At 42.5% G+C, this 17,070-nt stretch overlaps 1 protein-coding gene across 1 annotated transcript; it reads right to left on the reverse strand.

The window, feature by feature from the left end:
- Positions 1–9,051: 9,051 nt before the first annotated feature.
- On the reverse strand, positions 9,052–12,687 carry LOC110944150. Its single transcript, XM_022185863.1, has one exon. It carries the CDS (start codon positions 12,685–12,687, stop codon positions 9,052–9,054), a length of 3,636 nt encoding a protein of 1,211 aa, XP_022041555.1.
- Between the last annotated feature and the right edge of the window lie 4,383 nt (positions 12,688–17,070).

A 17,070-nucleotide genomic window follows, 5' to 3' on the forward strand; every position in this document is an offset into this window, starting at 1 on the left:
AATACGTGCATTATTGCCGCGAATGTTTGGAACGGCGTTAGTGTATCGTGTAAGATACCAAACATTTTCGCCTTTTATCTCAAAGACCTCCTTTCTATTTTTAAAGACCTTGACGTTTCGGAGAAGAAAAAGGACACGGTTCAAGGAATTATTTTGATCGGGTGTTGGAGTTTGTGGCGAGCTAGGAACAATGCTAAATTTTCAAATACGCCTATTAGAATAGATAATCTTTTGAGTGAGATTAAGGCCTTGGGTTTTTTATGGTTTTCTTATAGATCGAAACATAAAGGTTTGGAGTGGAGGGAGTGGTTGTCTTTGTAAATATGTAATAGTTGTTGCTGTTTTTTGCCGGCCCGGCTTGGGTTGGTGTTTGTGTTAATGATAGTTACCTTTCCAAAAAAAAAACATAATTAAGGCGATGTTTGTGCTCAAGTCTCATAACCCCTATAGATGTAGGGTTATACGACATGTGGTAATTATGTAAGAAAGGAGGTTTATGGAGGTTATATAACTTGAGTGTGTAGTTGGGTTATACCACTTCAATTATACATATGTATGTATGTATATACGTGTGAGAGAGAAAGACAAATGATGGAGGGGTATGGCGCCGTTATAATTTTCGCGAGCCAGACTTTTTTCCGGGCTAAAACGCCCCACGTGGCGGTGTTCGCCGGCGCCATAGGGCGTTATGGGAGGTGGTGGCGCCATATAACTTACCAGTACGAATGGACTAAAAACACATATATAGTTTAAGAAAAAAAATTATTAACTAGTTTTTAAAGTTTTGTGATAGTATTAAGGATTTTTACAAGAAAACTTCTCTCTATGATAAAACTTAAGAAAACTCTATTTAGTTATTAATAAATTCTAATTTCTAAATCATAAGAAATAAACCCTAACACATAAAAATTAAACCTTAGAAGCTAAATTCTAAATATTAATGCCTAAAAACTAAAGACTGTAGTTAAACGCGAACCTCTAAAAATTAAACACTAATCAGTACACTCTAAAAACTAAACCCCAACAAATATTCAACATAATATTAATCGTTTGATAAAGTTTTCTCACGAAAAAGAGTTCTCTACAAAAGACATTTTTTATACAAAGTGTAAGAAGTCTATTTGGTATCGTGTTTTAAATTTTAGACATGATGTTTTAGATTATTTTGGCATGATATATTATAGAAAAACACCAAAGGTAACAATTTAAAACAAAATGAAATGTATCATATGCAAAAAATATAAAACACCGTGTAGAGAAATTGTTTAACTAGTGTGTTTTAAATTTAACGCATAGAATACATATATTGTGTTTTAAATTGTTGCGTTTGATATATTTCTATATTATGCAATCCTAAAAAGTATAAAATACTATGCCTAAATTCTGAAACACAACGCCTATATAGATTTCACACATATGAAAAATACCCTTTGTAAACTAACCCTACCCTTCTGATGGTAACTCAATTAGAGATAATAAAAAAAACTATGAAATACAACAATTCAAATCACGATCATTACACAAAACTATGAAATACAACAATTCAAATCTTGATCATTATAGAAAACTATGAAATACAACAATTCAAATCTTGATCATTTAAATGTTAATTCTAGGCATGGTATCTTAGAGGGTATGTTGGGATGAAAAAGGGATGGGTATGGGTATGGGTAATTTCAGTTTCATACCTAATTATAATATCTATTTATGTACCTGATTTAATACTCATTGGGTATTGGGTATACATGTTATTTTGTGAAAAAAAAATAGAGATTTTTACATATTTCTCCCTCCTAAGTTGCCTTACTACGTATTTAGCCAAACCATAAAATCAATTACATATTCCCCTCTCTAACTCATATATATTACATATTTCCCCCTTCCATTAAAATGACTCTTATTTGTGACCATTTTACCCTTAATGAACTAGTAAATGAATATTTACATATTTCCTCATTCTAATATGTAAAATCAATGACATATTTACCCAATTTATGTATTATCACCCCAATTCTTCTACTTGTTACGTTTGTCAAACAATACACACAAAACCATAATACTCGTAATAAAACATGAATTCCGTTCGTTTACATATTTCCCCATTCTAATATGCAAAATCAATTACATATTTATGCAATTTATGTACTATCACCCCAATTCTTGTGTTATGCTTGTCAAACAATACACTCATAATAAAAACATAAATTCCATTCATAATAATTTACGTTAAAAAAAAAACATAAATTCTGTTCAAAAAACATAAATTCCGTTCAAAAAATATAAATTTCGTTCATAAAAGATATGATACCAAAAATTCGAAATCAACTGCTAAATCTTTGACTAATTACTTTCACGTATTTTTTGTACTTTTTTCCTCGTTCCTTTTTACTTGTTGAGGCTTGATGTTGAGTAGGATTTTCAGGTGCAGAGTTTCCTCATGTCTTTTCACGGTGTTCATACTCACCACATCGTGGACATTTTTGTCGTTTTTAGGCTCGTCACCTGGTCTAATTCTATTCCTTCTTGGTCTCCCAGGTGGACGTTTGATTGCAGGTGGTTATATCTGCTCCTCGTTATCTATATGCACCCATTGATCCTTTGTAGGCATTGGAGAAACTTTTATACCATAAGCAAATTTAAACTTCTCAATAGTATAAAATGAATCAACATACATGTCCTAGTTAACATCCTTTGTGAAAATAATAAAAGCTGTTGCATCTACACATGGAACACCTTTTACCTGCCAAACCCAACAAGTACATTTTCTCTCATCAAGTGAAACCTACCAACGCTTGTCCTCGTATATTACCCCGGCTCGATTTTCACTACTTCTACAAATTTTATATGGACCCAATTTCTACATACAACATTCAAAATATTAAAAAAATCGTTCACCTAAAATATAATTGAAATATATGTAAAAAATAGAACATTATACGAACCTTAGAGATTTTGTCGAGGTAAGTCTTAGTTTTAGGTACTAAGGTACCCTTCCATTTTTTTACAAGCCTCTTTTTTTTGTCAAATCGTATCATAATCTTCTCTCTAATGGAATCAAGTAATTCAAGAACCGGTTTATAACACACCTCAACCTATCCACGCATTAAATGACTCCGAAATATTATTTGTAACATAGTTACACTTTGATGTCTCCCCAAACCTACAACGACTCCATATCTTATTGTGATTCTCATTAAGATAAGTAAGTGCATCTTTATTTGCTCCAGCAATTTCGTTTAATAGGCGATCATGCTCGTTTACACTATAGGTCTTTGCAGCTCCCCATAAATTTCTTGTGAATAAATCACCACTAAAACGCTTCGTGAAATTACTAAATAAGTGCCTAATGCACTCTCTATGCTTAACATTAGGGTAAACTTGTGTAATTGCAATGTCTAGACCCTTTTGCATATCTGATAATATAACTAGTCCATTAGGCGTACCGATTGCTTTCTTAAGTTACTCAAGAAACCATATCCATGAGTTCTTGTTTTCAGATTCAAGTACACCATAAGCCACCGAAAAAATAGAATTGTTACCATCAACACTATTAGCAACGAATAATACCCCATTAAACTTCCCTTTTAGATGGCATGCATCTAGAGAAATATATGGACGACAACCAAGAAGAAACCCCTTCCAACATGCTAGTAGTGAAATAAAAAAAATGTAAAAATAGTTTCTTGTTACCTTTAGTCTCAAGGTCAACTTCGACAACGCTTCCCGAGTTTCGCCTTAATAGTTCCTCTTTAAAATCATTCATCTTTATGAATGAGTCTTCTCAATTCCCATACAAATCATTGTAAGCTTGTTCTTTACCTTTCTTGCACCAAGCTTGTCTCGATATTATTATTCATTGTCACATCAACGGTTAATTCTTTCTCAACTTCGTACATACTAAGCATCAATTTAAAGTTATCATGAGAAAAACTTTAACAATTTTTTGCTTAGTAGCATATTTGTCAATATAATAAAGTGAAAAGGATAGCTCCGTATCCGAAGAATAATGAGTGGCAACCTCTTCAATCAAATTATCATAGTCATATATGCAAGTGTCATTGTAAAGACATTTTTGAAAGCCAAAACAATAGCGGTTTTTTTTATAAGAGTCTTAGCTAACCGAAAGTAACCTCCATATTTTAATTTTATCTTGTACTTAGTTGATCTTTGGCCAACAACATTCTCAAGTAGTATTGGTGATTCTGCCCCGTTATCCCAAGTTGGTGTAAATGAGTTATTTTCCATATCAAACATATACATCTTCCAAATAAATCACCTAACGAATAAAAGAAAAGAATAAAAACATGTAGTTGAAACAATTATACACATGGCAGTTACATCTTATATAAAACAAGTTAGTTATTGAAGAAACACTGACCTTAACAACTCCGAAAGCTTCAACGATCAATGACTCGAACGTGTGGCTGCAAAACAGAAACACCGTTAGGACTCGTTACAGGAATGGGGTTATTCCTGTAACCACCCTCCGGCGTGAGAATAAGTATTCGTTTTTGGGAGAAGTATGTGAAGGGAAAAGTGTATGGGAATTAGATGATCATACCTTACGTATTTGTCTATATTTATAGGTTCTCCATTAGGGTTTCCCTTATTTTAGGATGCGCTCCGATAAAGTGGAGATTTACACGATCTTCCCGAAAAGTGGGAGATTTAGTTATGCACCTTCCTTATAGATATGGAAGGTTCTAGAATAATTCTTGGTATTTATGTTAATATAAAAGGTTGTAACCGGGTCGGGTGAGCGACGCGGGTCACACCTCGTCATGTCCCCCCAGTCCGAGCTCATGGAGGGAGTCCATTAGGTCGGACTAAGAGAAAAAGAAAAAGAAAAAGAAAAAAGGTGAACTCGTAATGATTTGTGTGACGACCTTTGGAAATGACGGCGAAAATATTGGATGTGACAGTTGGGTCATCTTGTCAATGACAGCTGTCTTTTCCCGTGGTTGACACGTGCGTCGATTCGTACACATTTTTGAATTTGAAAAGTTTTTGTAGCTTATAAAGGACGATGCCTTAAACGGAGGTTCAAGAAATCTCCCCCAAATTACTCCGTCATCATCCTCTCTATTCCATGGCTTCGAAAACGACCGAATTTTCTTCCGCCGCTGCCGCCTCCACGGACGTACTACTTTGCAAATGGGGCGTGATGTCTTTCAACAATTTGGTCCATGATTATGGCATTAGGGCTGAATGGAATCCTGTGTTGCCATCAAAAACCGACACCGCCTTTCCCCTGAAAGCAGGTAAAATCACTTTGTTTAGTGATTTTTTCAAGTTTTGCAACTTCCGATTACCCATCACCAAATTTTTGAAATTGGTGCTTGATTTCTACCGTATCCACATTTCTCAAGTACATCCTCTTGGCCTTGTGAAACTTCGACAATTCGAGTATGCCTGCGTAGCTCTTGGTCACATCCCAGAACTGGTTGTCTTTAGGGCTTTCTTCGTACTTGTGTGGAAATCCCCTTTTTTTACTTTTGATCGGCGGGATACAGATGTATCGTGTCTGAGGGAGATCCCTACTAGTTCTAGAGACAAGGATTGGAAGAAAAAGTTCTTCTACCTGGATGCCAGTGCTATTCCCGGGGAAATGCATTGGCAAGATAAAGGACCGAAGGATAAAGTGAAAGATGATGCTCCCCCTGCAGATTTGTACGCGTCGAACGCGTTGTATGTGAAATTGTGTGGCCGTCCCTTTGAGTGCACTATCATTCCAGAAGGGGCCCTAGTGATGGCCGGCATGAGCCTGTTATGGCCGGATATAAAGCGTTATCCCTCATTCCAACGGGAAGATGGAGGTATGCTGATATCACCACACCTGGTTAACATGTTTTTAACTCAGGTATTTATTATTATTTTTAATCACGTATTTTGCGCAGGGGAGTGGGGGATGTTTGACTTTATCGATCCACCACGTCATCTTGCATTGAAACCCAACGACCGGAGGCTTGATGAAGGGGAACCGGATGTGTTGAAAGTGCATCTGGAGCAGTTTCTTCTACCGACTATGCCAGCGGATCCCTTGGAGTATATCGCTCCCTTGTCGGGTATGGCGGCCGCTGTTACAGCATCGTCAGAGAAAAAACCTATCCGGCTGAAACTGTCTGGGAAAAAGCATGCAGCAACTTCTGTCAGTGTGCCCGCGATGGAAGAGACGCCCACCGCGAGTCGTGAAGTTTCCTTAGCCTCCGACCTGACCAGTCCTGGCCGTGTTTCAAAAAAGAGGAAAATTTTTGTGGCACCTACGCTGAGCGCGTTTCAGGCGGTGCAAGCCGCGTGTGCGATTTCACCAGGTATTTCATTTTAAGTAACCTTATGACATATTGGTGTCCCTGCTGATAGCGTCCATCTGGGCTTGTGGTGTAGGTACCTTTGTGGGAATATCATCCGGGGTTGTGACAGCCACTGTTGTTTCGACTGTGGCGGCGTCATGTACTGGTAGTAATGTCAGCATGTCTGTGGGTCCACAAGTTTCAGCTTCATTCGCTCCCGCTGTGAGCTGCGTCATGCCCATTCCTAGTTCCACGGTATCCATAGCCGTAACTTCCGAGCCGCTATCATCGCTTCGATCAGGTGGTCTTGACACAGTTCTTCCTGACCCGCCCAAAGACATGTTTACTGGTTTCGACACAAATGCTGCTGCCGCGTCGACCGCGCATGAGGCAACTAGCGTGGGTGGAGGTGACAATCGTGCGTCGAGCAGCGGCATTGCTGACGATGGTGCTCGTTTGATTGACGATCTGTTTATACCTACCGTTTGTTGGGATCCTCATGCCCAGGATAAGCGTTACCAGCCTCAATGGAAAATTGCTGAATCTTCCCGACTGATCTTTCCTCCAGTTGTCCAACATTGGGTTGAGAGGGCGTACCCCCCCCCCGCCGAAGCGGCGTATGTTGAGGGGTTAAACAATGAAGATTTGATGAATTCGTCTATATCAGATTCTGTGACCCTACCTCGCCGGTTGGTAGAGATACGGCGCCGGTGGGTGCGTGATAACGCCCAACTTCATGAGGCCCGGGTCATTATCCAAGAACTGAGGGATGACAAGCATCGCCTCGAAAGTCAACTGCAGACCGCTGGTTTGAAAGAGGCCCGATTTTTGTCAGAGAAGAATAAGGCCGAGGAAGATTTGCGAAGGGTAACTGAGCATCTTGCCGAGGAGAGGATCTTATGGGCCCGCGACATGGCGGAAAAAGATCGGGTCTTGGCTACGGCGAGAAATGTGCAAGAGGAGTTGGAACGTAAGGCTGTGGCGGAAGCTCAGAAGGTGAGACACGAGTTATCAGCCCAATTGGAAAAATTTCGTGTTGACACTGATTTTGTGTCCCAGGTGCAGGAGCGGTATCAAGATTTGACAGCTGAAGTTGAAGCTTGCCACACCAAGATCCGACTGATGCAAGGAGAGCTAGAGGAGCGTGAAGCAAAATTCAAAGAGATGCAGGATCATTGTGACTCCCTTGTTACTCAAAACAACAAGCTTGCCGCTTCGTCGTCTTCCAAATTAAAAGAAGTGGAGAATGCGCTGGTACAATCTCATGCAGAGATTGATGATTTGACCAGTCAACTGGCGGCATTGCGGGGAGACAGGAATTGGTTGATAACTAACGGGCTAGTGGGGGCGTTCGAATATCTGCGTGAGTCGCCCCATTTTACCGGCCTGATTGACCGTCTGTCCGCCGCGGCCTACCAATCCGGGCATCATGATGGGGTACTTAAAGGCTACATGGATTGCCAACAGGTGGAGAGAGTGCCGCCGGATTTCCAGTTTACCAAAAATAAGTTGCAGGCCGATATGGCGGGTGCTCTTGAGGCGGCGTATACCGAACCTTTACCGTGTTATGGCGATCTGATGGATAAGGTGAATGAGGATGGCATAGAGTCCCTTCGTCTGATGCTGGACCCCGCGGATGAATCTGAAGAAGACTGACTGTTCCTTTATTCATATTGTTGCTTATTCTGTACTCTTGTTAACACTGTTTGAATTGGGTTTAGTGCCCATTTTCTGTTTTGATTTGACAGCTACGTTAATGCAAATGTCATGATTTCTGACACCGCCGGCTTGCAAAGTATGACTTTGTGGCTTGTGATGATTACTTCTAATTAATATATCTGATGTCATCACTGTCAAAACTTTTTTAACTGCTACTATAAATTTACCCTTCGTTTCCATTTTTGGTTATGTTCTTGCAATGGAAAGAAAACGATACAGGCAAAGACTTTCCGAAATTTTTCGGGTGCTTGATGCTGCTGATGGCCTGTTGATGCTACAGCAACTGGTAACAAGATCAATGCTTAGGGCCCGGAGACCCATCCCAAATGCTGCTCCGGTTCGTGCAAACCGAGCCTGTCAAAGTCTCGTTGTTCTGGATCCTCCACCGGAGGATCCCGGAGTACAACTATCAGCTGACATACTAACTGGCTTAATTCCGGTGGACCCTGAACGACGATACCGTCTGACCTACCAACGTCAGTCCGGCAGTCGGAGGAGGCAGCAGGTGGATGGCACTGGCTTGGAGCCCCAAATGCTTGGTTGTTCAGCTGTCAACCCAGTGGTGGTGGTGGACGACGGTGATGGTGATGATGCGGGGGTGCCTACCCCTGCAGTGGTGACGGCACCCCACCTTTCTTAATAGGTGTTTGTGAACATGTTCTGTATTTTGGTTCCCTTATGTTTGGTTTTTGTAAAAACAGGGACAAGTACTTGGTTTGTGATTTTTTGAGATAGGTCATGTATATGTAGCAATGCCTATCTATTTTTGGGGCGGTTTATGCATCTATTACCAAGATACCCGCCATAAGCGCTTGTAGTGGTTACCCTATGACTTATAATGAAAAATATTTCGTGTTTAAGGGTTTTGTTTGTGTTTTTACCAGTTAATGCATTCATTGTGCGATGGTAACTTTTGTAGTAGATGAACTTGTAATTTTATTGAACTTGCATTAAGCAAAAAGGAAAAAGGTAGAAAATCCCTTAAAGGGTTACAAATGCGAACTGGAAAAGGTAATTAACTCTTGCTGTTAGAAGCAAGGCATTACAAGTAGCATTTCTTCAGCTGTGCGATGTTCCAACTGCGCGGGACTGGCGTGCCGTCTAGTCGGGACAGGCGATAGGCCCCTTTGCCCAAGTCTTCTTGGATGACATAGGGACCTTCCCAGTTGGGGCCTAGTTTTCCCGCTGGTTCCGCTCGACTTGCCTCGTTGTCGCGCATGACGTAATCGCCTACCTTGAAACTTAGTTTGGCCACCCGCTTGTTGTAATACTTTTCCAGAGCTTTTTTGTATCGTGCCTCGCTGATGGCGGCCGCCTCGCGCCTCTCTTCCAACAAATCTAGGCCTTCTCTCAGTGACTGGTCATTGTTGTCGTTTTCCCTGAGGCGGCGTAACGATGGCAACCCTGCTTCAGCAGGTATCATAGCCTCCATTCCATAAGTAAGGCTGAATGGGGTTTCATTGTTGCTAGTCTTGGGCATTGTTCTATGTGCCCAGAGGACATGTGGCAACTCTTCCACCCACGAGCTTCCCTCGTGGCCCAGCCGTTTTTTGATTCCTTCCAGCAAGCTCCTGTTCGTCCGCTCTACCTGCCCGTTACCCTGTGGGTGTGCTACCGACGTGAAGATCTGCTGAATGCGGAGGTCAGCGCACCATTCTTGGAAAATTCTATCCGTGAACTGCGTCCCATTGTCGCTCACCAGGTAGAGTGGTAAGCCAAACCTGCATACAATGTGTTCCCAGAGAAACTTTTTGGCGTTTTCTGCCGTTATCTTAGCCAGAGGTTTTGCTTCCACCCATTTGGTAAAGTAGTCAACCGCCACAATTAAATATTTCAACTTCCCGGGGGCTGGCGGGAAAGGTCCCACGATATCTACAGCCCATTTCTGGAATGGCCATGCTGATGTCACCGGTATAAGACTATTTTTGGGCCGAATTGTCTGAGGGGCAAACTTCTGACAGCTGAGGCATCTTCGCAGTTCTCTGACAGCGTCTTCGTGCATCCCGGGCCAGTAATACCCCGCGCTATGAATTTTGGCTACCACTGCTCGAGGACCTGCGTGTATACCGCATATGCCCTCGTGTATTTCGCTGACCAGGTATTTCGCTTCTACCGGGGAGACGCATCGCAGCAGCGGACCCAGGTAAGATTTTCTATACAAGATGCCATCGTTGACCTCGTATTGCAACGCTTTTGTTTGTACCTTTCGTGCTTCGCCTTTGGCGGAGGGTAACTCGCCGGTTTTCAGAAAAAGCAGGATCGGGGTATACCAACAGGGCTCTTCGACTGTGACGGCGAAAACGCTCCGTGGTTCGATGGAGGGGGTCTGTAATGTTTCAACTTTTACCTCCCTCTCCATGCCGGAAGTGGCTAGTTTGCTTAAAGCGTCTGCTATCTGATTCTTCCCTCTGTGCACGTGGTTAAGTGTGACTTTGTCGAAGGAATTCATGAGCTCTTTGGTTTTTGCCAGGTATTTTGCCATTGCCTCGTCTTTTGCTTCATATGTTTCGTTGACTTGATTGTTGACCAGCAGTGAGTCGACGTACGCGTCTACCCTGGCTGCCCCCATGGATTTTGCCATTCGTAAACCAGCCAGTAACGCCTCGTATTCCGCCTCGTTGTTAGAACACTCGAAATCAAAACGTAAGGCGTACATTAGCCTGATTTGGTCCGGACTTATCAGCATCAGCCCTGCCCCAGACCCTTTTCCACTAGACGATCCATCTGTGTACAACTTCCAAGTCTGCCTCGCTGTGCTCGTTTCTGGTATGTCTTGGACAACCGGGTCCGTGACTACCTCTCCTTCTGGTATTTCGGCTAAAAAATCGGCAATGACTTGTCCCTTGACTGCTGTGCGTTTCTGATATTCGATATCCAGGGCTCCCAGCTCGATAGCCCATTTGGCCAACCGACCCGAGACCTCCGGTTTGTGCAGGATCTGCTGTAGCGGGTAGTTAGTTAAGATCTGTACGCGGTGTGCCTGAAAGTATCTTCTTAATCGCCTAGTGGCGTGCACTAATGCTAACACCAGCTTTTCCAGCGTAGGGTAGCGCGTTTCAGGCCCCGCCAATACCCGGCTTATGTAATATATGGGCGTTTGTTTTCCTTCCCGTTCAACCATGAGCACAGCGCTTACCGCTGTGTGGGCCGCCGCCAGATACATTTTTAGCACTTCACCGTGTCTGGGCGCGGTCAACGTAGGTAGCTTTTCTATGAAACGCTTCATTTCCTGCAAGGCTCGTTCCGCTTCCTCGGTCCATTTGAAATTCTTTTTGTCGAGACAATCTTTCAGCGTTTTTATAAATGGCAGTGATTTTTCAGCATGCCTTGCAAGGAACCTGTTGATTGCTACTAGTCGTCCATTTAGGGCTTGAGCTTCCTTCAGCGTTCGGGGGGAAGGCATCCGCGATATGGCGGTTATTTTTTCTGGGTTAGCTTTAAAGCCGTCGCGGGTAACTACTACCCCCAGAAATTTTCCCTCTTCCACCCCAAAAGAGCACTTTTTTGGGTTTAACTTTATGTTATACTTTCTGAGCCGCTGGAAAGTTTCTTCTATGTCTGCCAACATTTGTTTTTCTTCGCTGCTTTTTATTACCAGGTCGTCTACGTAGACTTCCAAGTTTCGCCCGATCTGTGTTTCGAAAACCTTGTCCATGAGGCGCTGGTAAGTGGCTCCTGCATTCCGTAGCCCAAAAGGCATTTTGGTGTAACAAAAGATGCCAACGTCGGTGTGGAAGGCTGTTTTTTCTTCGTCTTCCTTGGCCATCTTGATCTGGTGGTATCCCTTATACGCGTCCAGAAAACACTTGTATCGATACGGTACCAGGGAGTCAACTTTTAAATCAATTTCTGGCAACGGGTATGCGTCTTTCGGACACGCCTTGTTCAGATCCTTGAAGTCAATGCACATCCGCCATGTGCCGTCTGGCTTTTTAACCATGACCGGGTTAGACACCCAGGTATGGTACTGTGTTTCTCTGAGGATTCCAGCTTCCACTAACTTGCGTACCTCCTTAACGACCGCTGCCCGGCGATCCGGGGCCATGCTGCGTTTACCTTGGGCAACTGGCCTGATGCCTGGGAGCGTGGCGAGTTTATGTTCCGCTTTATCACGAGGGACTCCCGTCATGTCGGCGTGCTCGAAAGCGAAAATGTCTGCGTTTCTTTTTAGCAACTGTTTAAGGTCGCTTTTTATTTCTGGGGACAGGGTGTCGCCGATGGTGACCATTTGGTCTGGGTGGCGTGTGCTCAACACCCACCTTTCTGGTCCTGTAACCCCCGCGGGGCCTTGGCGGCATCGTTTGGTATCCAATACCTCTCCAACTCTGTCTCGAAATACCGTGGCAATACCTTGCGGTGTCGGGAACTTCATAAAACCTCTCGCCGTGGAGACTATGGCATCTAACTTTCCCAAAGTGAACCTTCCGATGATCACATTGTGATATGACTCGGCGCGGACCACGAGGAAAGTTAGTAGTATTGTTCTTTCTTTGGGTGCTTGCCCGAAGGTCACCGGGAAGGTGATTTGACCAATAGGATCCACCTTTTCCCCTGTGAAACCCTTAATAGGAGCATGTACTGATTCGAGCAGCTTTTTATCCTCTGGTTGCATTCTATCGAAACAATGCTCGTATATGATATCCTCCGAGCTTCCGGTGTCAACCAAGATTCGCCTCATACGGTAATCTCATACTGCCGCAGAAATGATCAGGGCGTCCGTGGTAAGATGCAAATCTTCCATTCGTGGTTCGATGGTCATTGTTGCCAACATCCAAGGTTCGAGGGTGGAGAAACTCCGCTTAGCCCCTCTTCCTATACCGGCATGAACCATGTTTAACTCGCGTGGCCTTTTTCCTGCCGCCTTGTCATTTTCCTCCTTGACCACCGGCGGACCCTGCTTGATATCTCGCACCAGATGTGCCAACTTTCCTGATTTTACGAAGTACTCGATCTGTTTCTTAAGCTGGAAACAATCGTTGGTGTCGTGTCCGCTTCCCTTGTGGTATTCGCAGTATTTGCTCGTATCCTTGTTCGGGTTGTCTTTTAGCGGCTTTGGTGGGTTGAGCCTGAGGTTTTCCGAGGCAAGAATTTCTGCCGGGGTCTTGCTTAAATTGGGATATTCAGAACGAGGTTTTGACGTTTCATTTCTTGAGTATGAGCTCCGATGTTTATCATACCGCGAATCTCTGTCGTTCCGCTGATATCGGTCTCCCTTGTGTTTGCTTTTAGACCCCCGGTTATCTTTTTCTTCCTGGTTCTTCAGGGCTTCTTTCTTTCTGTTAGCTGCGTGGCTGGCCGCTACCGCTTTTTCCTGTATAACGTACACTTTGGCAATCCGCAGTATCTCGTCTATGGTCGGGGGTACCCCGTCCCTTCCGTGCAACGTTCTCAGTAATTCGTCATCATTAACCCCTTGGAGGAAAGCTCCGCATGCCAAATCGTTAGTGACGCCTGGTATCGCCAGGCTTTCTTTATTGAACCTGATGATAAAATTCTCTACCGTTTCGTTGTCTCGACGACGGATATGGAGTAGTTCATTCCTATCTTTTGTATGTCGGCGCTGTTGACTGAACTGCAGGATGAACTTTGATTCCAGATCTTCAAAACTGTCTATCTCGCCCGTGGGTAAGCTGTCCCACCATACTCGCGCTGCTCCCACTAAGGTTTGCACGAACATTTTGCACCACAGAGGCATGGGCCAACAAGCCACCTCACCCGCGCTCTTAAATAAATTAAGGTGATCATCCGGGTCGGTGAGGCCGTCGTACTTGCCGACTGTTTGGGGCATCTTTGGTTTTTCTTTAATAGGGGCTTCGGCGATCCGGCGTGTGAATTTGGATCGGAATGTTGCATCTACTGGCTTATACGGTTTGGTTAACTCGTCATCTTCTACGTTCACTGTCTGTGCCGGGGGGTTGTTTGCACCCGGGGCGGGACCTGTTCCTGGACCGGAGTTTTCTAAAGGAGTAAACCGGGGTCGGACCGCGTTTTCTCTGTCGTGTACAGGTTCAGTTGGTGCTTGGGTATACATTGGTTGTGGACTCGGAAAGTTCCACCACGGCGGCATGTAAGCTGCGTATGGCGATTGTGAATTCCCTTGTGTCATTCCCTGAGGGGGGTAGGCTGTTCCCCCGTATGTGGGTAAGTACCCGAAAGGGGGCGCATAGCAATATCCCGGGAAATACATTTGATTACCTGGTGTGACAGGGGCATTCATTACTCCAGTTGGCATGATGACCGGCTGGTGAGGCGGGGTAGACAGTGCCGCCGTAAGTGCGGCTGAATACAACGGTGGCATTGGACTGGAGACCAACGGTTGGTAGTATTGAGGAGTGTTGGTTCCAGATGCTAAGATGCTGGGACTCGCCGAGGTAATGACTGGAGTGGAGTAAAGGCGTGAAGTCTGCGAGAAAATAGCAGCCCCTGGGACAGAGGTGCCACTGCCTGTTCCCTCCACCCTTCCGGGTGGTGTTTGTGTGGGCATGTAAAGGAAAGGGCTTGTAACCACGGCCTGGGAAGAGACGGTGGTAACGTTATCGAACCCTGGTGGTGGCCCTTCCGCCTCGAACTCTAGATCTAACGATCTGGTAACGGCCGGTGATGATACTGGGGCGGTTACGCTTCCCGCCCCCAGCGTCAGGTTATTATTCGTCACCCTTTGACCAGCCATGTTCTGATCACTTGCCATGAAGCTCTTTGTTGTTCTTGCACGGTCCCACGGATGGCGCCAATGAAGAAACACTGACCTTAACAACTCCGAAAGCTTCAACGATCAATGACTCGAACGTGTGGCTGCAAAACAGAAACACCGTTAGGACTCGTTACAGGAATGGGGTTATTCCTGTAACCACCCTCCGGCGTGAGAATAAGTATTCGTTTTTGGGAGAAGTATGTGAAGGGAAAAGTGTATGGGAATTAGATGATCATACCTTACGTATTTGTCTATATTTATAGGTTCTCCATTAGGGTTTCCCTTATTTTAGGATGCGCTCCGATAAAGTGGAGATTTACACGATCTTCCCGAAAAGTGGGAGATTTAGTTATGCACCTTCCTTATAGATATGGAAGGTTCTAGAATAATTCTTGGTATTTATGTTAATATAAAAGGTTGTAACCGGGTCGGGTGAGCGACGCGGGTCACACCTCGTCAGTTATCAAAGCTGAAACAACCTTAAACATGTCAATAATGTAACAATGGTTATCGAAGCTGAAACATGGCAATTGTTCGATTCACCTTTCACCATAAAACACGTCAACCCTAGTTGGATTGCAGCAAAGTAAAGATACGATAAACCATAGTAAAGATTCGAACTAAACAAGTTAAGGATGCGATAAACCCTAGCAACGATAAACCCTAGCAAACATTCCATTGCAGCAAAAATTGATTTTTTGAACTAGCAAGATGAATAAGCAGATGCGAAAACAGTGAAAACTTCGAATATGATAAACCCTAATTTGAACAAGCAAGATGAAGATTCGACTTTTGTAGAAACATACCTGATGAAGAAGATGAACAAGAACTTAAAACGTCGATGTTTTGGTGGGAACATAAAACGTCGATGTTGTTGATTGTGCAGGGTTTGGGTTACGCAGATGCCTTATTACGCATATGGGTTATTAAGAGGGTAATTGGGTAATTTTTCAAAAAAGGAGGAATATGTAATTGATTTTATGGTTTGGATAAATACATAATAAGACAATTTAGAAGGAAGAAATATATAAAAATCCCAAAAAAATATACTCATTTGGATCTCCACGTACATTTCTTTTCCCCTAATATAGTTATTGTATAAATTTTATTTGTATATTAGCTATTGCAGATTAAATTTAGTAGTAATGTCATGCTAAAGCCATAGTACAACACTCATATTCCCATTTAGGTAACGTAGGTCAATTAACATACATAAAAATTTTATTTGTTTTTTATAAATAACTTGATTTTTTAGTTTTCAAGTTTAGAAATCTTGATGATTAGTTGGTCAAAGTAAAAGAACTAAACTTATTCAATCTGGAAAGGTGAGGGGTTGTCGGAGTTAAAGAAATTTTATCTTCATCTTAAAAATGAGGTGGAGCGTAATTTCCCTACTTCACCCGGCAACCACCCCAACCCGTGGGTGGGTGGGCATGAAAAAAATAATTTTTAGTGTTATTTTTTGGCAGAAATTAGGACCGCACCCTATGGAAATTTTCACCCGCACTCCTTATTGATTTCTTTATTGATTTTTTTTTTCGTTATTTTATGTGATGATTAGGAGAAAATACAGATGTATAAGAATTTGATATATTTATGCTTTTTGATGTTTTTTAGTTGTTTTAGACTTGTAGTTAAATGATTTTGTAGTTTTAATTATAGTTTTGTTCGTTTAAATGATTAGTTAAAAGTAATCAACATTTAATACTAGGGGTTGAATGTTTGAAAATAAAATTGAAAACTATGGACTATAATTGAGCATGATTATTTATTTTGTTTTAGTGTTGTTTTATGAACTTATAGAGCGATTTATATGTGATAGGAACCATGAATAAGAATGTAATGAACTTATGGAGTGTTTAGTATCTCTAGATGATATTTTCAATAGATTTCAAAAAAAAAAAAAAAAAAAAAACATGTAGGATACAATTTTAAATATGTTGGTAATGACGTTTGACGTATTTTGATGATTATATAAATTTAGTTTGATGTTCTTTTGTCTTACATGACCCGATCCGACCCGCTATGAACCGATTTTTTTTATATAACCAGGGGCCTAAAATTAAATCTTTAAAAATATTTTACAACCCCAGTAAAAAAAATCCTGAGTCCGTCACTGGTTAACTACCCAAATCCGGTCCCAGGCATGGTTTAAATCACAAGTTGAAAGTTGTGGTGATAAAAAAACATGCCCCTGTTGACTAACGAGATGAACAAAGAAACGAAGATGGAACCTAGAGGAAAAAAAGGAAGATGAAATCAGAAGTTTATGTTTGGGTTGTGTTTTGGAGCGGAGAAAATAAAGAATAGTGGAGAACACAACTAATGTTTAGTTGTAAAGGTAATATATAAAGTACAAATTTTCATTTC

The sequence above is a fragment of the Helianthus annuus genome, chromosome 5 (genome assembly GCF_002127325.2).
Source record: "Helianthus annuus cultivar XRQ/B chromosome 5, HanXRQr2.0-SUNRISE, whole genome shotgun sequence".
NCBI classification, from domain to species: domain Eukaryota; kingdom Viridiplantae; phylum Streptophyta; class Magnoliopsida; order Asterales; family Asteraceae; genus Helianthus; species Helianthus annuus.